General features: G+C 42.0%; 1 protein-coding gene across 3 annotated transcripts in view; it reads left to right on the top strand.

Annotated features, from left to right (window-relative positions):
• PCSK7 (proprotein convertase subtilisin/kexin type 7) overlaps positions 1–22,898 on the top strand; it is a 27,273-nt gene extending 4,375 nt beyond the window's left edge. For 2 of the 3 annotated variants that reach the window (XM_069947435.1, XM_069947436.1), the window contains exons 5-17: positions 289–379; positions 4,062–4,116; positions 5,652–5,790; positions 6,662–6,762; positions 8,225–8,392; positions 9,023–9,130; positions 10,575–10,677; positions 12,059–12,133; positions 19,300–19,459; positions 19,549–19,643; positions 20,343–20,436; positions 21,306–21,423; positions 21,723–22,898. In XM_069947435.1, coding sequence (XP_069803536.1) covers positions 289–379; positions 4,062–4,116; positions 5,652–5,790; positions 6,662–6,762; positions 8,225–8,392; positions 9,023–9,130; positions 10,575–10,677; positions 12,059–12,133; positions 19,300–19,459; positions 19,549–19,643; positions 20,343–20,436; positions 21,306–21,423; positions 21,723–22,136 — 1,721 coding nt within the window. In that variant the 3' untranslated portion in view covers positions 22,137–22,898. The remainder of the gene's footprint in view (positions 1–288; positions 380–4,061; positions 4,117–5,651; positions 5,791–6,661; positions 6,763–8,224; positions 8,393–9,022; positions 9,131–10,574; positions 10,678–12,058; positions 12,134–19,299; positions 19,460–19,548; positions 19,644–20,342; positions 20,437–21,305; positions 21,424–21,722) is intronic. The other variant, XM_069947437.1, reaches the window with a different exon arrangement.

The raw sequence follows: 22,898 nt of genomic DNA, 5'->3' as shown, positions 1-22,898 counted from the left end.
TTTGTGATACAATTTTTATCCACACTACAGTTTTTTTTTTTTTCTAGTCATTTTTGTTGGTTTGTTCACCTGTGTGTTTCATCATGTCTGACAACAATGGCCCCGTAGGGTAAAGCACCACACCCTGATAAAGGTGTGACTACATTTCATCCCCATTAACGCTGTTTCATTACTGTGACTTGCATGGAGATGTTTTTTCCATGAGTAAGGTTACAAATATTGACTTCTTTCAACATTGTTTATGAACCTTGTACATTGATCTATGTTCCTGATGTTTGTCTTTATCAGGGATCAGGGTTCTCGATGGACCTCTCACAGACAGCATGGAGGCTGTTGCTTTCAACAAACACTACCAGATCAATGACATCTACAGCTGCAGGTATATGGATGTGTTTATCTTGCAAGTACAGAACCTTTTACTTTGGGTATTTTGACGTCATTGTACAATACTTTTTTTAGAACACACTTAGGGTACTATTACACCAAGCAATTTTCCGACGACTAACGATAAATGATCTTAAACGACTGCTAGGCAAACGACCTGAAATCGTTCGCCCGAGTACACGGAACGATGATCGTTCTTGCGGTCGTTTAGTTGTCGCTATTGCGTACGTTTCAGCTGTGAATTCTTATTCCACCGAACGTTGTGCGAACGATCAAATGATAAAAATAGGTCCGGATCCTATTAAACGATCAACGATTTCTCGTTGGTCGTTTAATCGTTGCCTGCTATTACACAGAACGATTATTGTTCAAATCCGAACGATTTTTCTAACTATAATCGTTCCGTGTAATACCACCCTTAGTGTCAGTGTCGCCGTATCACCACTGTAAGAGATGAGTGAATTTGCAGTACAAACAAAGTGAATTGGTTCATTATCTCGGCAATCTGCTTATCAGCCGGCTGCCTTTGAAGTTCATGCCCCTCCTCCCCACCCAGGTGCCTGGGAAAGCTGGATCCAGTCCTGGGAAAAGTTTCCCAGGACTGGATCCAGTTTTCCAGGCACCTGTGGTGGAGCGGGAACGGAGCGGCATGGACTTCAAAAGCAGCCAGCTGATAAGCAGATTGCTGAGCTAACAGAGCGATTCGCTTTGTTTGTACTGTAAACTTGCTCATCTTTAACCCCTTCAAGACAGAGCCCTTTGATGCACAAAAGTCCGGGTCAGATTAATGCAATGTTCCTCCCCGCCTTCTAAGAGCCATAGTGCTTTTATTTTTCCACCTCCAGGGCTGGTTGGGGTGTCATTTTTTGTGCCATGATCTCTAGTTTTTATTAATATCTGTGTAAGGGTGCGTTCACATCTACAGGATCTGCAGCAGATTTGATGCTGTGTTCAGTTATTTAAATAAAATCTGCTGCAGAAAATCAGCTGCAGATCCTGTAGGTGTGAACGCACTATAAAAGAAAAATTTAGATTTGCTTTTTATAAAAAAAAATTCAGATATTTAATTTATTAAAATCAGCAATCTGGGTGTGTTTTTTTTTTTTTTTTTTTTTCCTTTTTCCCCCGTTTACGCCATTCACCCTGCGGGAACAATGTTTGATTTTAATAGATCAGACAATTCCGCACGCAACAATATGTAATATGTTTTATTTATTTTTTTATATTATAATGGACAAGTGGGTATTTTAAACTTATTTTGGGAGGGGGTTTATAAGGGTTTTTAATACTTTTAAAAACTTTTTTTTTTTTTTACACTTTGCATGTTTTACAGTGATAACATCATTAGATTGCATATACTGATCCATGCTATGCCATAGCATAGATCAGTGTTATCGCCGATCTATATAGAGAGCCTGCCTGAGAGCAGACTCTATCCATACATTGCCGATCCGACAGGACGGAGGAAAGTGACTTGCCTCCGCCTGTCTGCACAAGCCTGTTCTGTCACTGTGTACCTTAAATGCCGCACTTGCTGTAGATCGTGGCGTTTAAGGGGTTTATGAGGCACAGCTGTGGGATCGCAGCTGCCTCTCTTTACCTCTGGCCCCAGACACAGTGATGTGTGCAGGGCCACTCACACTGCAGCGGTCGCGCACACATCAGAAGCCCCTCAGTAAGGAACGTATTTATATACAAGTTACTGACGGGAAGGGGTTAACCCCTGTGAATTCTGTCTCTCTGCACAAGCTATTTAGACTCGCAATGGTGACATCCCTTGCAGCGGTCCGGGGAGTGCAGCATTTAGCCATGCTTTTCTTCTGGTTCTATGTAGTGATTGGTGGAGGGTCTGAACACCAGATCCTGAATGACTAAAAGTGGCAGTGCCCATTCAATGTGTCAGTTTGCCATGGTTCAACTAAGAACCCTCATATACCCCAAGTGGATGAAATGCATCTGAGTTACGTTATTATCACCCAGGATCTGTACCCCTCTGTGTCCATGACATGACTATTTTTATTTCATGGGTAATAAATGGCAAAGGTTCTAGATGGAAAGCAAGCAAAGGTCTGATCAGAGAAGTTTATACAGAAAGAATATCCATGATTTGTATATCTTTTATTGTACAATCAGTTTTTTCATAATACAGTGCTAGACCAGTTCATATGCCAGCTGTTCTATATTTAACCCCTTAGTGACCAGCCTATTTTGGGCCTTAATGACCTAGCCTTTTTCATTCTTTTCTCATAGTCACCTTCCAAGAGTCATACCATTGTTTTATTTTTGCCCACGTAGCCATATGACAGCTTGTTTTTTGCTACCATTTTCAGATTCATGAAACTTATTTGTTCATTTTTATTAACCTTTTTTGGAGGAATAATGTAAAATTTTTGCTTGTATTTTTCTCTCAATTTTTTATATATTAAACTTATGCTATTCAACATGTGAAAAAAATATTGTTTTATAGCTTGAGTTGTTTTGGACTTACCAAATGTGTACCTCACTGGAACCCGTTACCTGTCGCTGTCATGATTTGACAGCAGAATTTCACAGATTAAACTACCCAGAGCAGGGGATTCTCTGCTCGGGGTAGTTAGTGGGGGATCAGCGCAGGAGCATGGTATATCCTTATTCCGATCACACTGTGAAAAGGCTTATGTATTGGAATAAGGCCCATTAGTGACTGCTGTGGAAAGGAGTATTGGCGGTCACTAATGGGTTAAAGTATCCATGTCACTTTACAAGAAGAGGCTCTAAATCCTGCACAGGTATGTAGAGTCTAGGCAATGCTCTGTGAGCTAAGTAGCGTGAACTGCAGAATAGGGCCAGGTTCACATGCTGTAAAAACAGCAGCCGCTGTGTGACATGACCGCATCATATAGCGGCCGCTGTCTGTGATGTTCACCCCCGGGTGAACATCACTTCGTATTAATTGGAATGCGTGCACATTCGGGTGTGCCCACGCTCCAATTAACCATAGCACACAATGTAAAGTACAACCGAAGCCGTACTTTACATTGTGTGCACAGTCTATTTTGTGCAGCCGCTGTATACTGAATTGCGGCAGCCCAAAATAGACGTGAGTTTTCTGTGCATTGTATACAGAGTGTACACACTGTGGCTGTTGTTCCATTGAAAATAATGTTTCGCTTTTTAATAAATAGCGGCCAGTGTTGCAGTCTGCGACTACGGACGTTATTTATTGAAAAAATATATGTTGTGTGAACATAGCCTAATACTGCAATAGTAAACTTCCAGAGAAAAAGAAGACCTCTGCTGGTGCATTTAGATGACAGAGCATTGCTGAGATATATTGCTGAAATATAAAGTGTTAGAACGTTGTTATTTGTACAATACAGTATGTACAACAGCACTTCAAGTAAAAATTTTAGTTTGTTCCGTGGACATCTATTGTAAATTAAAACTATTGTAACTTGATACAAAAACTATCAATTGCTTCCAATTGGTTCAAAATAAGTAATTAAAAAGAGGAAGAAGTCCTATCTGTAGAGCAAGTCCTTATAAAAGTCCAAGCTGCTGGAAGTTGTAAACCCATTTGTGTCTAGCCATTTTTACCTGATATCTGAAGGAGCAGCTCATCCATTTCTGAGAACTGTCAGATTCCTTCATTTAACATACATGGGTTCAATGATTCTGATTGTGTTCTTGTTTTATAGCTGGGGCCCTGATGATGATGGGAAGACTGTTGATGGACCCCATCAGCTGGGAAAGGTACTGACTATACATAACTAGGCAGAGTATGACACGTCAGCCACTCTGTAATACAGATCATTATGTAATTTTCCCGATGTATAGGTTACACACTTGGGTTAGCAGACATACTCTGTCCTACAGCTCCCTTCCAGTGTCAAAAGCAGATAATGTGCTTCCAATAAATGGTGGTCTCTATCCCCCAGACTTGTCAGCCTTTTCACTGCTTATTGATGAAGCTAGGGTATTTGATATTGGGATATCCAGATGCATAAAGAGATTATATAGGGCTCTAAATTACACGTGATGGTGAGTCCAGGTGTTGGATCTGGGGGTCAGTGGGTTAGATTGGACAATTGCTGATAAAAGTACAACTAGCCATGGCTAGAAGAAAAATAATGCTTTATTGGAGTTGTACAATATTGCTATTCATAACCCAGTGCAAGGTTCAGAACCCTGCACAAACACACTGATCTGATTGATGGACTCACTTTAAATTTTTTAACCACTTGCTCCCTTAGTAACTTATAATGTCCTGCTCGTCTGCAAATAACTTTGCAAGGTTGTTTTTCAACGTGTCTGCAGTATCTGCAGCGGCACAGAAATTGTGCTCTACAGAAGGTAGACATGACCACCTTTTCTGCTTTCTTTTATAGCTCTGTACACTGCTCATTGGGCAGCCATAAGACTTCCTTCTTCCCATCTCGGCAATCGTGTGATCAGTAGGTAGCTAGAGCAGTGCTTCTCAATTCCAGTCCTCAGGCCTCACCAACAGGTCGTGTTTTGAGGATTTATTAGTATTTCACAGGTGATATAATTATACTTAGTGCATCAGGTATTATCACAGGTGTCTTTGTATGGGATATCCTCAAAACATGACCTGTTGGTGAGGCCTGAGGACTGGAATTGAGAAGCACTGCTCTAGAGGAGCCTTGTCTTATCAGACCCACATCAGTTCAGCAAGGTCAGGGGCTTTATTCCGTTTGTACCTGTACCTATGTTAGTCCTTTTTACAGGGGAAATTAGCATAAAAAAGCACAATGCACCTCATTGACCTTATGAGCCACAAAATAGGTAAAAAGAAAAATCATAATAAACAAAAAATAATTATGAAAGTAATGTAAACTAAATAAAAAAAAAAACTCAGCTTTTTTTTTTTTTTTTTTTTTTTTTTTTTTTTTACCCTGCCTCCTCTCTATTTCATTTATGAAAATAATTGTAACAGAAAGGGGGCACATATAAAAAGTATTTTAGCTGCATGTTGTGCTAAAAAAAACTGCTTGCCTTTTGTTGATAAGGAACCTGTCATCACTTTCATGCTTCTTGAACCAAGTCATGGAGGCTGTCTCTGGCAGACTCTCCCCATCCCACTATCCATCAATCACTCATTACTGGTGGGATGGGGAGAAGCTATTGGGAATCACACTAATGACTCACAGTTCAGGCAGCATGAAAGTGATGGAAGTTTCCCTTTATATAAGAGAGAGAAATTAGATCCAGATAATATAAAGTTCTTTGTCTTATGCCATACTGACTTTGTTTTACTTAATCCTTAGGCTGCTCTTCAGCATGGAGTTATTGCTGGACGGAAAGGATTTGGGAGTGTTTTTGTGGTTGCCAGTGGTAATGGAGGCCAGTACTATGATAACTGTAACTATGATGGATATGCCAACTCCATCTACACTGTCACTATAGGCAAGTACCCTGTGTATGCTTTGTTGTCTTTTTTTTTTTTTTTTATCCCCCCATTGAGTGTTTCATGTTAGGGTAGATTCAGATGCTGAAGATTAGCGGTGTCTATTACACTCCACTAGTGTATAGCAATGTTACAATACAATGAATGTGTATTGGTTTTCTAACAGCAGCAGCACCACCACTCCTGTCCTCAGTTTGGGTGTGGTTTGGAGCTTGGTTCCATTGAAATGAATGGAGCTAAATTGTAATATTACACACAACCTGAGGACAGGGGGTGGCGCTGTTATGCAAGAAAGTTGCTGTGTTTTTTTGTTTGTTTTTTTTCCAATCCTTTAAAAAAAAAAAACACCAAAAAAAAAACCCTATGTTCATGTTGTGGAAAAAGTTACAGAAATGCCATGAATTTTCTTTTTATGAGTGTGACCCTTTCGGTGTATGACTACATGTGGATCTTGCTGCATAATTTGCTGGTAATTTTTGGTTAATGTACAGTAAAAATTGCTTATTTATATTACCTTTTTGGTTATCAAAAAAAAGTGGCCCTGTCCCTTCAAATCTTTTGACATGTTAGTTGCTAGAATGAGCAGGGAGAAAAGCACATGGCTGAGGGGCTCTCTCCCCGCTCTTCATCTTTGAGACAGATGCAGACCCATATGAGACAGTCTTGGCGACATGTTACACATGAGACTGCGCTTAGTGAGTACTTTGACCAGGAATAGTTAGGGGTCTGAATAACCAGATCCTGGCCAATAAAAACTCTTTACATTTCCTAGAGCAGTTATGGGAAAGCGGCGGCCCTCCAGCTGTTGTGAAACTACAATTCGTATTATGCCTGGACAGCCAAAGCTAAAGGTGATTATTATTTTCCCAGGTGCTGTTAATGAAGCTGGTAAAATGCCTTTCTATGCTGAAGAATGTGCATCAATGCTGGCCGTCACCTTCAGCAGCGGAGACAAGCAGATGAGAAGTATTGTAAGTGGCTTTTCTTATTACTTCTAATTCCAATGCAGTAATGCCTCATATACACATTGTCCCAGGTTTATCAATCTGGGTCTGATTTTTATCCTTGGTCGCAGCTCTGCTTTTGTTTATGAAAATGATCTGTGATTGGTCACTATCTGAGGCAGAAATAATGGAAGAGAAGTTTAGCCAGTGGTGCAATGGTAATAGCAGTGGTGCAATGAATAACATCCTAAACGTATAATTCGTAGATAAATCCCGGCACTCACCAAGATCATATTCCAGCTTCACATATCCATACAAATATGCCGGACGTGTTTTGGCAACAATTGAGACACTGGCAGTTGAGTAAGGGGGTTGCCGAGACACATGTATGGAAATGTGAAGCTGAATAAAGATTTGAATATGAACTTGGTGAGTGCCAGGACTTATTTACGAATTATACGTTTGAGTCAGAAACAAGACCTATTATTAGTGCAGACTGCAGAGATCACTGTTTATATTATATCCCAGAATCCTAGTTGCTTTATTACTTTAGTTGCTAGTTGCTTTATTATTTTCTTCATTTAGTCTGGTATTTAGTCCATAAACTGTACTTACTTTCCATGTATTGGAACTGCATGACAAAAGATATGTCTATGGTGACTGATAGGGAAGGATAAAGACTTGTGCAAATATTAGAAGCTAAATATTTAGTGCTACAATATAGTCAGCAGCTTAACCCCTTCCCACACAGTGTCTATGGCCAAGATCATACATGCAGGACAGATTTTAGAATTGGTTTTATATTTTAGTATGCGTAGACTAACATTTATTTTCTGAAAACTTTCTACCCATTAAAGATCTAATGTTCCTGCATTGTAGACAGGGATTGTTTACTGTAAGAGCAGTGAGGAACCAGACAAGATAGTCAGAGGAAATACATTAAGAGGATCACTACTCAGTAACTCAAAAACATGTTAAACAACCGTCCTTTTGTAAAATATAAAAAAAGTTCTCACCCATCCACAGATTAGGTGATAACAATCTGATTGTGCAGGGTCCGACACCTTTCAGACTGCAGCAATTGGCTAGTTATCACCGATCCCAAGGAAGGAGCATACCTGTTATAAACCCGGAAAATCCCTTTAAGTTTAAATAGCCAAACAAGGAAAGAATATCATACTTTTTATTCTTATAATTGTTTGTATTAAAATGAATCACACATGGATGCTACAACAGTGGCAAAATTGTAGCAGTGTAACTGTATATTATAAGAGCCTATCATAAAGCACAGAATAAAACCGGTATCTCTAAGTAATATAACAAACATTTAGTAGAATTAATGTAACAAATATAGTGGTCTATGTGGAGAAGTCTTAGAAAACTTAAATGACTAGTGAGTAGTGTGTAAAGGAGGGATTGTTTGTGAACATGACAGTATAGAAGACCTGAAAGTGTTTGTTTACCTTTTTCCTTCTCCCATTTTCCTTAGGTGACATCAGACTGGGATCTGCAGAAGGGAACTGGATGCACAGAAGGCCATACAGGAACATCTGCTGCCGCTCCTATAGCTGCAGGAATGATTGCTCTGATGCTGGAGGTGCGGCCATGCCTGACGTGGAGGGATGTCCAGCACATCATTGTGTTCACTGCTACAAAAGTATGGTTCAGTTTCTTCTTTTAGAAGTTGTAGTTTTGGTTGTTGCAATGGCTGTGATTGGTACAGAACTTACGTTGTGCGGCAGGCCAACGGAATCCCGTCTGGAGTGTATACACTCCGTCCGGGATCCCTAGCGGTGCTGTAAAAAACGGACATGCTTTTCATTGAATATCGGCCGCAGAAAACACTGTCGCTGCACACTATTGAGAGTTTGGCGCTCATAGTGGGGAGTTCTCATGTGGCACTAAAGATCATCCGCATGGTACTGCAGTACCGGCCGGGATGATCTTTTCTGAGACCAGCCGGGTCACGGAACGGCCGGTCTCATACTAAGTTTGCACATAACCTAAGGCTCTATTCCCACCTGTGTCATAAATTGTGTTGGCACATAGGCATAGTAGAATGAAAATGATGGATTCCATATCTGTCACGAGACAGACTCCACAGGTGATTGGCTTTAATCGGAATCAGTCGGGTTCTGTTTTTATATGACAATTTGTCATATGGGCAGTAAATGGAGCCTGTAACTCACATGTAAACAGAGCCTTGGTCCTAATGGAACCATCATTTTGCACATCCATGCATGTGTTGTATGCAATCGTCTGATGCTTCTTGTTTCTGTATCTGCAGTATGAAGACCATGAAGCTGCCTGGGAAACCAATGGAGCAGGATTTAATCACAGTCATAAGCATGGATTTGGCCTGTTAAATGCTTGGCGTCTTACAAATGCTGCTAAGGTAATGTGAAAAATTATTTTGGCCCACATTTGTATGCCATTTATGTTTTACTGGATGATATCTATGTGTGACCCACTAGCTGAACCATGAACAGACCTTAAAGGAGAAGTCCCGCCAAAATTATTTTTTGATATGTTATTACTTGTGGAAAGTTAGACAAATTTCTAATGTACATTAATTATGGGAAATGCACATATATGGCTATTTCCCTTAATTCAGTAGATCATGGAGTGTTAGAATTCTCTCAGATACAGTGACGTCATGACCCAGGGTGTAATTCCTATGGAGTTTCCAGCAGGGGGGCGATCTATATGTAGAAGTCTATGGGACTTTATTGTTTCTATGGATGTCTATGTAAACTAATGGAACGTAATGTACCGAGTGCTTTATTGAATGAATGCATTTGTGGAATACTTTGGGGAGCAAGTGTTCTTGCTCCCCAAAGTATTCCATAAATGTATTCAATCAGTACATTTGGAGGGCACCGAGCAGGGAGGGCGAGAGCTGGGTGGGCAGCGGTGTCATGCCTCAGTTGCTGACTGGCTGGGCAGACCTGCAATCCCACGGCCCCAAGACCAGGACTGGGATTGATAACATACCAGCGATGCTGCAGAAAACAGTGAGGCATGCACACTTTTATTATTTTCAAACAACTTCTACCCGGGCATATATTGAAAAAGGCTCCTGCCTGGAGTGCCCTTTAGGTGTCAGGTTGCTACCTTAGTTTTATTTTAACTCTAGTCACTAATACTGGCCATACATTGTTTACCAGTAAGGGTGCGTGCACATTACGGAATTGCCGCGTATAACCCATGGTGGATTCCACAGACGCAGCGGCGCGCGTCTCCGCCCCTGCCATAGACACTATCCCATGCACGGCCGGATTCCGCATTCCGCCGAAAGAAGTGACATGTCAATTCTTTCGGCGGAATGCGGAATCCGCCCGTGCATAGAATAGTGTCTATGGCACGGGCGGAGATGCGTGCGGGTATGAGCGACGGAATACGCCGCGGGTCATACGCGGCATTTCCGTAGTGTGCACGCACCCTTAGGATGGAAAATATCTATCTCTGTCAGCACTCCTGATATGTCTATACTAGTGCATATTTGAAATTACATTACTGGGGGATATTTTCTTTGAACTCTTACTACTAATTGACTACTAGATGTTCTTACTCTGTATGTCCATAGGGTGTGTCCATACACGGCAGACCACATTGGACTGTGTATTGACCTTCTCTGTTAAGGGGAACGGTAATCTCCAGTTGCCCATTTATTCATACATTTCCAGGAGGTCATGAAACAGTCTTGTCCAAAAAGCTGAAGGGTGTTCTCTAACACTGGGGATTCTGTCTCCAACACACTGTCACTAATACAAAAACCATCTTATATTAGGTTGATACCCTTTATGGCAGTAAATCATATTTTCTCTCCTTGGTTGTAGGTGTGGGAATCTGTTCCCTATTTAGCTTCCTATGTCAGTCCAGTGCTAAAAGAGAACAAAAATATTCCTTTGGTTCCCAACGTGCTGGAATTAAACTGGAATGGTGAGTTTAGAATCAACTTGACTTTGTTATATAGAATATAGACATACTTACAGCCCAACTCTGCTGGCAAATCTCCTGTAATCTTTACATAATATATTAAAAGAACTTACATTGCCCTTGTTACATCCCTTCCGCTTCCTTTTAGCCTTTGCAGTTGTATTGGTGAGCACTATAATTGTGTCTTTTTGTGGCACTGAGGCTTGGGTATCTTGCAAAATCTACTGCTGACATAACTTGACTCGAATCAGCACATGTCCTATTCAATTCAGTGGCCTGAACTTTGTCAGCTACTGACTATTTTCAGGTCCTTTTCCAACCATTTAAGCGTTTTATGGTATGCAGCACTAGTACATCTGAGCCAAAACTTGTCCCAATTGTAGTCACTAGCTCACTCCTTTCAGGTCATTAGATTGGGTGGGGCCCATGCCAATCTGAGCATAGACATTTCTGCATGCAACTTTTATATTTTAGCAATGTATTAATTCCTCGGAAGCACGACATGTGATGTGAATGCAGCCTATGGGAATACTGTAGCTTTGGTCATCTATACTTGATTTGTGAAGTACAGAGGACCACCTATAATACAGACAGAAAGCAACACATGATGCCCCATTATTGCATTAAGTTCTGAGAATTGGCAGTGAAGAGCAAAGCTCAGTTTTTCCTTTTTTTTCCTGCACTCTACCATTTAAATTATATGTACCTACGAGCTTCACACACTAGGGGGAGCCGTGTGCTTTCACAATGTTCTTTTGTATTTATACATTTATATTTTTTTTCTGTTGTGAAAAGAGAAGCCATCTATAATTCCAGGTCTTTGTTCACACTACGCGGATCACCATTTGTATCACCACTTGCTGATGTATAATCTTGTATATAAAATTATAAATACTAAAACTCCTATTGAATGTTACTCGGGGATCATCGACAGTACTACTAGACACAAACCTGTCGCTATACTGTGAATATGCAGCTGATGCTGAAAGATCTGGCAAGTTCCATTCCCAAGCTTTATTTTAATCAATAGGGCTCATGTCGGGAACTTGGTGTGGATGCCTTGGCATCGTGATCCTCCGTCAGCTGCATTTTCACACAGACTGTGGAGAGGAGCAAAGTGACAGGTACCACTTAACACGGACAAATGTATATAGAAGAGGCCACATAAACTCTGAGTTACATAAACATTAGGGCTTGTGATGCTACACTATTTGTGCAACTTCCATTAAACAGATTTTTCTGGCCTTATTCCAAATTGTCATTGTCAGCTAGTGACTACTTTCAGGTCATTTTCCTAAAGTTTTGGCATGGTATGCTTTTCAGTGCACTTGACCCTTCATGTGATCACTCAGCTGCTGTGTTCTGTGTACTGTGGCATCAACAGGGCACCTCCACTGGGGACTCACTGGACACCTCCACGAGGAGAGTGGTCAAGGAGACATGGCAAAAATGTTGATAGGTCAGTATATTCAGACCCCAACCAATCACCACAGTAAGACAGGTGAAGTGCCAGGCTAAGTCTTGGTTATTGTTGCACAGAAGAGGCTCCATAAATTTACCATAGTCTGTCCTGTGCAGTGAGTAGTGAAAAATTAAGTGCTTAGCTTAGCACATCTTCTGCCTTGTTTTGGCAGTCAGTGGGATTTAAAGTGTCTGTCACTTAAAGCATCTCTATATATGTATATCGCTTTTTCCTATTTATTGCCATATTTGGCAAAAACCTCCTAGTTGTCTGATAATGACATTATTTGAGATAAATGTTTCTTACTATGTTCTTGTTTCCTGGTAAATACTTGATGATTTGGTTTGAAGTGCGGCTTGTTTAGCTGTAGATATTGAGCTCCTCTGACTATTGTAGATGCCCACTCATTTTTATAAATCCTGTATACATTGGTGCCAGTAGGTTGCTTGTAAAGCTCCTAATTTATCAGTTTCCTATGGCTTTCTTGATAAATATAATCCTATAATCCAGTAGCAAGGTTTGTAAAAGTGGGAATGGTCATTGTAGAGAATTATTGGGAGATTGGTACCTGTATGGCTTTCTTTAGACACAGAATTTGTATGCTTTTATAAAATGCCACCAAAAGGGCCTGCCCAAATTATTTTTTATTACAGCATTTTGCCATTTCTGTTCTAGCAGTGTGTATTAGCATTTGGCATTTTACCACCTGCATTTCTGTCATTACAAATCATGTAATTCTTTCTGCATGTGAGTTAATTCTCCCCTGACAATGCTGAGATCTTGATGTACTACCACTAATCCAAAAATCATCATTGCTTTCTGTGACCGGGCAGTCTCCAAACTGTAGGGCCGCTTGTCTGCTCTTCCTGCTCACTTACCCCCCTCAGCCCTACCACCCTCCATAGGTTATTATAGACACAGCAGAACGTGCTGACATTTGTACATATGTCGTCATACAATGACAACAGCATCATGTGAGATCCACATAATACTATCAGCAATGGTCTAAATAACTACCAAATAGTGCTAAAATAAGTTTTTAAAAAAAGCCATACAGTACTGAAATAATACGCAGAGTATGGCAACTAAGCCCAAATAAGTGCATTAACATGCAGAGCTTTAAAAGCTTTTTTTAGCTGTTTCTTTTACTTTATTAGTGACATTTGTGTCTCCTTTATTTCTTATATATTTGCTGCCCTCTAAACTGGGGGGGGGGGGGGTTACATAGTGTGTATCTGGTGTTTCATACAATCACTTTTCATTCGTTTTGTTGTCTGAATTTAATTTGACACAAGATAGAATGTGTTAAATCCAATCTGTCTGGTTCAGTCTTGTAAACCAGTATAGTGCAAACACGATTGTGTGACCGCAGCCATAGAGAAGAAAACATTGCATCCAGCTGGACACGGGGAGGAGAGAGACTTAGATTTATTGTCCATGCAGTGTTCAGAAAATAGCTGTAATTTCCTAAATTGACCATGTTGGTGAAAGCCGCTGAATATAACATATTGTGCTAATGAGACTTTCCAGAACTGTTCTCCATTAGGTTTGTTAGACTTTGCTTATAATCCTTTATTCGACTGTGTGGGATTTGCCGAGACTTTTTCATGGATTTGGATGTAGCTGAATCCAGCTCTCCCTGAACTGAATCCAAGTAGTAGACACAGTGCAGAGCAATGTCATATTACTGTACATGCCTTGTTCACACCTAGCATACGTTTTGCTGGGTTTTATGCAGTAATTGAAAAAATGTACTGTTCAGGAATCACCTGTAAATGAATGAAGTTTTCAGATTCTTATTCACGCCCCCAGTGTGACAATCGGCCCTTCCCTCTGATGTGGCTCCATTGATTCTAATAGAGCCGCGTCAGAGGGGAGGGGGTTTCGTCACACTGGGGGCCGGGGACCACGGCATCGGCATCCCAGCGGCGGTCTATTCATGTGAAAAACTTTTTTTTTTTTTTTTTTTGAGAAGGAAAAACTAAAATGTTTTATTGGCTTCAGTACTTAGTTGAAGCCCCTTTGGCAGCGATTCCAGCGTCCAGTCCCCTTGGCTATGTTGCCTCAAGGTTTACACCTGGATTTGGGGATTGTTCTCTGCAGATCCTCTCAATCTCTATCAGGTTGGATGACGGCCATCAGGCCATCAGTAGAGCCATTTTCAAGCCTCTCCAGAGATATTCAATTGGGTTAGTCAGGGCTCAGGCTGGGCCATTCGAGGACATTCACGGAGTTGTCCCTAAGCTGCTAGTTTTTCCTTTTTTAATCTGTTTTTTTTTTTTTTATCTTCTCATGTGTCTTATGTGCAGATTAATTTATTTTATTTTAGCACAAGCCACAACCTAAAAGGTGAAATGGTCTGAAGACTTGCATTGTGCATTCAGGAAATGACTCCAGCATAGTCACATGTTTATACCAGCATCCCATTGTCACAGGTTGCTGACACTTGCTGGGTGTTGCTCAATTGTGAACCTGGCCTTAAGGTCCTTATATATGGCTTCATATGGGACCATGAACGGATCCGAATGAGGGTCGATCAGTGAAATCGTTGCTTGCTTACCCTGGCATTCCAATGCTCGCTGAGTTATTTGTGCGGCCATTAACATACATTGTGTTCAGCTGCAGGCTCTCCTGTTTACACAGAGAAATGTGCGGATGATAACGATAAACTTAACGATAAATCAGCTGACAAGTGGGTGGCTGATCTCTGGCACTCTTACATGGGCTGATTACCAGCTAATTGAGCATTTCTAGGAACTCTTGTTGCCGATAATCGGTCTGTGTAAAAGGGCCTTTACTCTGCAGATGATCCCACACAGTTGTGATACTGTGGCCTTCGCACCGCAGGTCACTTTCTGCTGGAGATCTTTTCTGCTGTTTTCGGGTTAAGGTTTTGGAAATCTCATCCACTTGGCTTCTACTGTAAAGGTGGGAGATTTTCTGCATTGAAAATGCAGCTAAGTTGTGCTGCATGATTCTCAGGACTGAGCCCCTTCTCCATGCTCATTAAAAAGATAACACTATGTGGAATCCATGGACAGAATGTGAATAATAACCTTGATTCATTGCCTCATTCAGCAAAACTATCTCACTGCCTTGTTGTTCATAGCAAATAACATGTTGTGAATGCAAAACAATAATTGTCCAGACTTATGCTACGTCTACACGGAACGATTATCGGGCGAATTTTCGCGATAACGATCGAATTTGAACGATAATTGTACGTGTAAACGCGGCGAACGATCGAACGACGAGCGAGAAATCGTTCATTTTGATCTTTTAACATGTTCTTAAATCGTCGTTTGCAAAAATTTCGCCGATTGTTCCGTGTAAACAGTCGTCGTGCGATAGTCCAGCCTGGCACCCCGCTCATCCGCAGCCCGCCGCCGCTCTGATCGCCGCCGCTCTGATTGCGGCGCTTACAGCTGCCAACAGCAAAGTCTCCAGTCAAATGTGAGGAAAAGCTTTAGTTTGAGTTCACACAATATTCTGGGCTCAACTGATAGTAGATGACTGCCACATATGGAACATGCTCAAGAGCTGAACTCCCTCCTTACCTAACTGCAATCAGCTGCTATTACTGATGCAATCACAGGGTGCAGATCGGTTGTAATGGTAGCTTGGCTAGATGTGGCAGCCATGATTTGTTTGCAATTATACTACCATATGCATGGTGTAATAGGCAAACAGTAAAATAAGAGGACACTGCAATACCTAAAATATTGCAGTGTACTGTGTTAGCAACATAACATAGTTTGCATAGACTTACGTCCATCCTGTTCAGTCTGTGGTTCTACAGTTTCAATAAAAAAAAAAAACAACTGAAGAATTTCTTTCACATTAAATCGGGTAACCCTATTGAATCCTTGGATGGATAACCTTTCTACTGAATCTAGGGAGCCTATTACATGGAGCGATAATCGGACGATTATCGTTCTGTGTAATAGAGGCAACATCGACTGATCCATGGTTTAGGATGGGACCTAAAATCGTTGGGCGCTGATTGCAAGTTGCCACATGGAATAGGGATGCTTTGTCGATGGCTGACTATTGCCCAAATTCCTGATACCTTACCTCTCCTGTGCACCTCTCCTTACCTCCCGATTCCCAGTCCCGGTGGCTGCAGCTCAGACGCTGCAGCCGCTAGGACCTCAAACCTGCGGAGCTCAGGAGAGAAGACTGGGAGCGGGGAGAGCTAAAGTATCGGGTGTTTGGGCAAGGGCTGCAGGGACATAGCTAACAATGTTCATACAGCCCTTACTGCCCAGTTATCGGGCCATCTAATGGGTCCAGTAAACGAGCGCCTTAGGACGCTAAGTGATCAAGCATATACATAGTGATGTTTTCTGTGGGGACTATAAGGGTACAAACCCACTTCCGGGTCTGCAGCGAGTCTCCTTGCTGTGTTTTTGCAGTGAGAGTCGCTGCAGATCCCAGCCCTATACTTTCATTAGCAGAGAAACTCGCAGCAGGGATGTACATCCCTGCTGCGATTTTTGTCTGCAGCCCTCCCCATTAACCCCCTAGCCGCCGGACATTATACATTACCGGGTCCCCGTTCCTGCTTGCTTCGGGGTTCCCGGTGTATTCACGGCCCGCCCGGCCAATCAGTGCGCTGCGGCAGGGCAGCGCACTGATTGGCCGCGCAGAACGTTCCGGGAGCCGCCGAAGCAAGCAGGAGCGGGGACCTGGTAATGTATATCCTGCCCGCCCCGCACCCCCCGGCCGCACGATCGCCCCCGGCTGCACGATCGCCCCCCGCAGCCCCCGGCTGCACGATCGCCCCCCGCAGCCCCCGGCCGCACGATCGCCCCCCCCCCCCCCCCCCGCAGCCCCCGGCCGCACGATCGCCCCCGGCAGCCCCCGGCCGCACGATCGCCCCCCGCAGCCCCCGGCCGCACGATCGCCCCCCGCAGCCCCCGGCCGCACGATCGCCCTGCCGCAGCGCACTGATTGGCCGGGCGGGCCGTGAAGACACCGGGAGCCCCGAAGCAAGCAGGAACGGGGACCCGATAATGTATAATGTCCGGCGGCTAGGGGGTTAATGGGGAGGGCTGCAGACAAAATCGCAAGTTTCTCTGCTAATGAAAGTATAGGGCTCGGATCTGCAGCGAGTCTCGCTGCAAAAACGCAGCATGGAGACTCGCTGCAGATCCGGCAAGTGGGTTTGAACCCTAAAAGTAATTAAAGTGTACCTGAAGTTTTAATCTGTGGAGGTCTGGGTACTGACACTCCCAACAATCCCAATTAATGAAAACTTCTGATGTCACTATGACACGTCAGAAGTTTTTTTTTAAAGGGTACCTAAAGTTTTACAAGTGAAGTTCTATAGACTTTCTTCATTTCCTTATTAATTATATGAGTGAAGTGTTATGTTTGGAGTGAAATGGCCGGTATCTGGTCCGGTAGATGTTATTTGTTCTGGAATGGTATTTTATAAGCCCATGATAAGATGTTTTGGCATAGTCTTACATACGAGGTTAACCCAGTATGGAATTTTAGGTAATCTGAAGCCAGCAGGAAAGCGTTGCCTTGTGGAACTTTGTCTTTCAAGATATAAAAACAGGCCATAATAAGAGGCGGAGTGAGCAGCCAAGTTTATCTTTTTTGTTAGGAGGACGGTGAGCAGGGAATGTATATTGAACACATTGCGTAAATCAGAGTGCGGCTTCTCCATCCCCTTCTCTCTCTAGACATCAGGCCCTTGTCTGATTTATGTCATGGAGGATGACACGTACAGGATAGCTGCCAAAGTCACTGTACAACCAGAGCTTGCGCCTTAACCCCCTGGCTTCCTCCAAGCAGGTCTGTTCTGCCTTTGCTGGTTTTATATGTGGGGCTACGGGCACATTCACCTCCTGGGCACCTGCCAAGCTGCACTCAGGATTTCTCGCTCGGTCCTTTTTAGGCAATGTTTACTGCTTCTGACTTGGCCGATAAAGAATGTGAAGAGAGAAAAGAGCAAGTAGTGCGATGGCTGGGAAAGGAGGGGTGAAGGAGCGAGGATGGAGGGAAAACAAGAGGAGTAAGGGGAAGATGGGAGAAGGAAAGAATGGCTAGTAATGTGGTCAGGATGTATGTGAGGAAAGAACATTATGTGCCATTACACATAGGTGCGGTATTGTTCCTGTACAGTTTATTAGGTGTGTCCCGGGGGGTGAATGCTTTGCACTTGTGGAGGATGCTTTTTTTTTTTTTGTTGCATGTTGTACACAGTATATCATATTTATCATATTTTAGATGTGCACAGTGTTTGTACCATTTGAAAATCACTTTTGCTTGTCCTTAATGTATTCATTAATAGTATCTCTTATATAATGAGGATTGGAGTAAACACCATGTTTTTAGGGTTAGGCTTGCAGCTAATACTAGGGTAGGACTTAAATTATTGGTCATATATATGACTTTTGGCTGTAGACTATGACATATATGCCTATCACACACAGACTAATATAGTATCCAATCAAAAGATATGTTTCTTTGCTTAAACACAGCATCCTAATGGGTGGATGGAATAGAATAGTAGGAATATATTATTTCATTCCCTAATTTTTGTGGTTTATTCATACTGGTCAGACGGAGGCCAAAAGACTGTCCATATTTCAGTGGACCCCTACGGAGACGTTTGGCATGTACGTCAAGACCTTTCAGAGCATAACCGTAGGGAAACCATGTGCAGCCAGCCTCGCTCACATATGTCTTTCCAGCTATGATCTGTGTTTGATAGGAGCAGATTCTTTCCCGGCCGCTCCATAAAAGGTAATAGTGTTTTGTAGTGTTTGTGCTAAATGGAAAAAGTTGTTTCCCCCCCTAAACTTTTTCTATAGTGGAAGAGAGATCTGTTGATATTGCTGAAAATCTGGAAATAATATTATGGTAAATGACACTTCTTATGGATTACCTGCAGGCGGTAGCCTGGGCAGGGATCTCATTATTATATAAGCTTATTGTGAGAATAGCTTCTGCTTGGAAGTGAAATTCCATATTATGTAACATATTATGGAACACCTTGGCGCATGTAGATAGTTTTTTATTTTTACATGGCATCTTGAGTCAACCAGTGGCCAATCTGATGCCCATGAGAGTAATCCTGCAAGCATATACCAAGGAACTAGTCATTTTGGATGCTCCTTTTGTAGTAATGCTTACCTTCCTATTCATAGTGACTGCTGCTGATCTCCTGCTGTCAGGGATGAGGACCATAGAACATGTAGCTGTGACAGTGACTGTCACTCACCCACGGCGGGGCAACCTGCAGATACAGCTCTTCTGTCCAAGTGGGATGTCATCTCTCATTGGAGCCACAAGGAAAATGGATGTAAAGTATGATTGGAGGCACATGGGGGACAGCTTTTCCTATATATGTATATAGCTTGTAATGCACTTAATATAATGTTTTTTATCATTTTAAGTGATCCAAGTGGCTTCACAGACTGGACGTTCTCCACTGTCCGCTGCTGGGGAGAGAATGCAGAAGGCACATATAGACTGCTGGTCACGGACATGGGTAAGTGTCCCTCATGAGTTTGTGCTACAGGTATATTAAGTGTGCAAAAACTATCTTTTCCTTTCTAAACTTGGCATGACAAAAGCCAAGGGTTAGCCAGCTCATCTCTTCTTCTCTGCCTCCATGCACACATGGATATGCCTACCCTCACTTTGACTGTAGGCACATAGGCAGCCAATAAGAGGCATTAGGCCAGCTAAACCGGGATTCTTGTCATGTATTGGAACCTCCTTTACATAGTTACCAAAAGGCTTGTATCCTACTGCTAGAAAAGACTATAAAGACAGGTGAAAAGTTATGCCTGGAATCATGGTGAGAAGCCCTGATGATCTGGCCATGATGACAGGTCCATTTTAAAATGTTTCTTTAAAATGCTGCAGCATTTCAGAATAAATGTCTCATTGGCAGTATAAAACACCTGTAAATGGGTTGTCCCAGACAAATCCATTCCATATGAGAGGTCCCTCACTTAACATAGAGCAGCTTTTGCTTAGACAGATATAGGTCAGACACCTACAACATGGTCAACCATAACGTAATGGAAAAATTCAGCTTGTAACACTACTTTTCCCCATGTATTGGCTGACGAGTTGTAGATTCCCCCCAGTGAAGCCTTATGCTTAATTTCCCTTTTATTAGCTAAAATTATATCATGGAAAGTATATTCATGCTTCTAATAAATATGTATCTGTTGCACAGGATATGACTCCAGCAAAACAGGTGTATTTCAGACATGGCAGCTGACACTCTATGGCTCCTCATGGACAACCGAGGATGTGGCTGAAAGAAGGAGGTAAAGTGCAACAAGAAAACCCCCCTTGTATTTCACTTTTCCTCTAATAGAGATTGAGATTTCTTTACATGTATGTTCAGACATCTGTTACATTCCCATATACTTTAAGGAGTGCATACTACATATACAAGCAACCAAAGGAAAAAGGATTGAAAAAGAATGGACTGCACCTCACAAATAATAGATCAAAGTACAATTTATTTTACATAAATGCAAGGGACAAAGACTATTAAAAATAATTAAAATACACACATTTCACTGGCCATAATGCGGCCCAGTGAACCCAAAACCCACCAAAAACAGTATCTTGTGTAGCGGCCATGATCAAATGTTATCCAAAACACTCCAATAAATAATGAAAATATCAATGTTCTGTCCCTACCCTCCCTACCCTATGTGACGGCCATACTGGTTGTATTGTGTTATTTATACTGTGACCTTCACTCTTTTCTCTTGCATTAGCACTTTATCTTTTTGTATTGGTACTGTACTTTTCATTAGAGGATATTACTGGCACATTACTCATTAGCACTTTACATTACATTTGATCATGGCCGCTACATAAGATACTGTTTTTTTTTTTGTGCGTTTGGGGTTCACTGGGCCGCTTTATGGCCAGTGAAATGTGTGTATTTTAATTGTTTTTAATAGTCTTTGTCCCTTGCATTTATGTAAAGTAAATTGTACTTCTATATTATGTACTTCAATCCTTTTTTCTTTGGTTGCTTGCATATTTGGGTTGTCAGGACTTGCACTCACCATAGTATTACCTTGCATGGTGGCAGTCTTATTGTACTGTCATACTAAATATACCACTTCATTGTGAAGCAGATATGTGTATATTTATTAAAGTTTCTCTATTTCCACAGGCTGGTAGAGCTGGCTCAGGGTGGCCAGTTTCTGAATAATAATTTCTCGCTTCCTTGTCCCCCTGGACTGGAGATTTCTGAGCAGGACAGCTATACAATCACCAATAACACGCTGCGGGTAAGATTCTTTACATAGATTCATTATTTGAATGTAAACTTGATGTGTCTGGTATTGCAGCACAGGCTGCTTGCAAGAATTGTGCACTACTTCTCTTTTTAGTTTTAGTTATTTCTTCCCAAGATCTATGCTTTACTTGACATAGTAAATTGTGATGATTAGTGATGAATGAACTTTGAGTTCGGCAAGTTTGCTCATCGCTAGCGATGATTGATATTTGCAACCTAAATGTGATAAAAATGTTACGCTACATGATTTTATCTACTTATATCGTTTCCTATTCCTTTTGTCTTTATCAGACCCTCATGCTGCTTGGCTGCTTTGCTGTGTTCTGGTCCTTGTATTACACAATAGAGCTCTACCTTTCCAGAATTTCTAGTACTGGCGATCTGGACCTAAGCTGTGAAGGTTCCTCCTGCATCTTATCCAGACACCAGGGAAGTCCCAGCCCCCGCCAGTTAGAAGCTGGCATAGAGACAGAATCATTGCCTCTATGTGGCACCAATGACACTGCTGTAGAAGATGAGGAAGAAGAGGACGATGTGGAGCACATTGCACTATTCAGGCATCAGTCCTCCTCCGTACAGTTCAGAGTGGCCAATATGAACACAACAGATTCCCGGCACAATGTGACTTCTGATTTTCAGATGCACAAGGACACATTAAGACATGATACACGTGACAGTGATACAAACTTAAACGAGTACGGATAGAAGAAAGCCACAGAGGATGTCTGCTGGATGGAAGTTTTGTCTTTATTACAAACAAGGATGCACTTCAGAGTATTTAATTTAAGGTTATCTGCCTTATCCATTGCTTTATTATCATGTATGGGTGAGTCACACATTTATCACACTATGGGACTGTAATACCAATTGTCCATGTTTCAGTCATACAGTGGCTGCCGTATTCACTGACAGCTTTCAGACTCAAGCACCGCCAAGATTTCAGGTAGTTTATAATCTGCAGACAGTTAGTCAAGACTGGATCTGTAGTAAAGGATAGTCTTAAAGACGTGTTCCCATCATAAATGGGCACTGGCAATTTTATAACTGTTGACAGGTAGAGATGTAGAAATGTCAGTCGGCAGCTAATCACATGAACAAGCCAAGTGAGGTGTCTCTTCCCAGCTTTGTGACCAATACAATCTCCTAATGAAAGAACTTATTCTCACGTTCTGTGAAACATGGATCCTACGGCCATTGATATATGATGCCAGGCGGGGATATAGTCCACTACACGGCTTACCTGTCCGTAGGTTCCATGTTTCACGGAACATGACAATAAGCATATAGTCTATGGGACCATTTTGTCTCACATGTTCAAAAAGCAGGGAAAGAAGTGTTCACCTGTGCGCTTCTATCTGCTTGGTGTAGTGATCGCTCAGGGTCTTGACACCTGAACCCAGACTGATCTAGACTTTTGGCATATCTTTGCACCAAAGTTACAGATACACTTTAACATTTAGTCAACAG

The sequence above is a fragment of the Dendropsophus ebraccatus genome, chromosome 12 (assembly GCF_027789765.1).
Source record: "Dendropsophus ebraccatus isolate aDenEbr1 chromosome 12, aDenEbr1.pat, whole genome shotgun sequence".
Taxonomy (NCBI): Eukaryota; Metazoa; Chordata; class Amphibia; order Anura; family Hylidae; genus Dendropsophus; species Dendropsophus ebraccatus.
The sequence above is the reverse complement of the archived record's forward strand: the minus strand, read 5'-3'. Positions and strand labels throughout refer to the sequence as shown.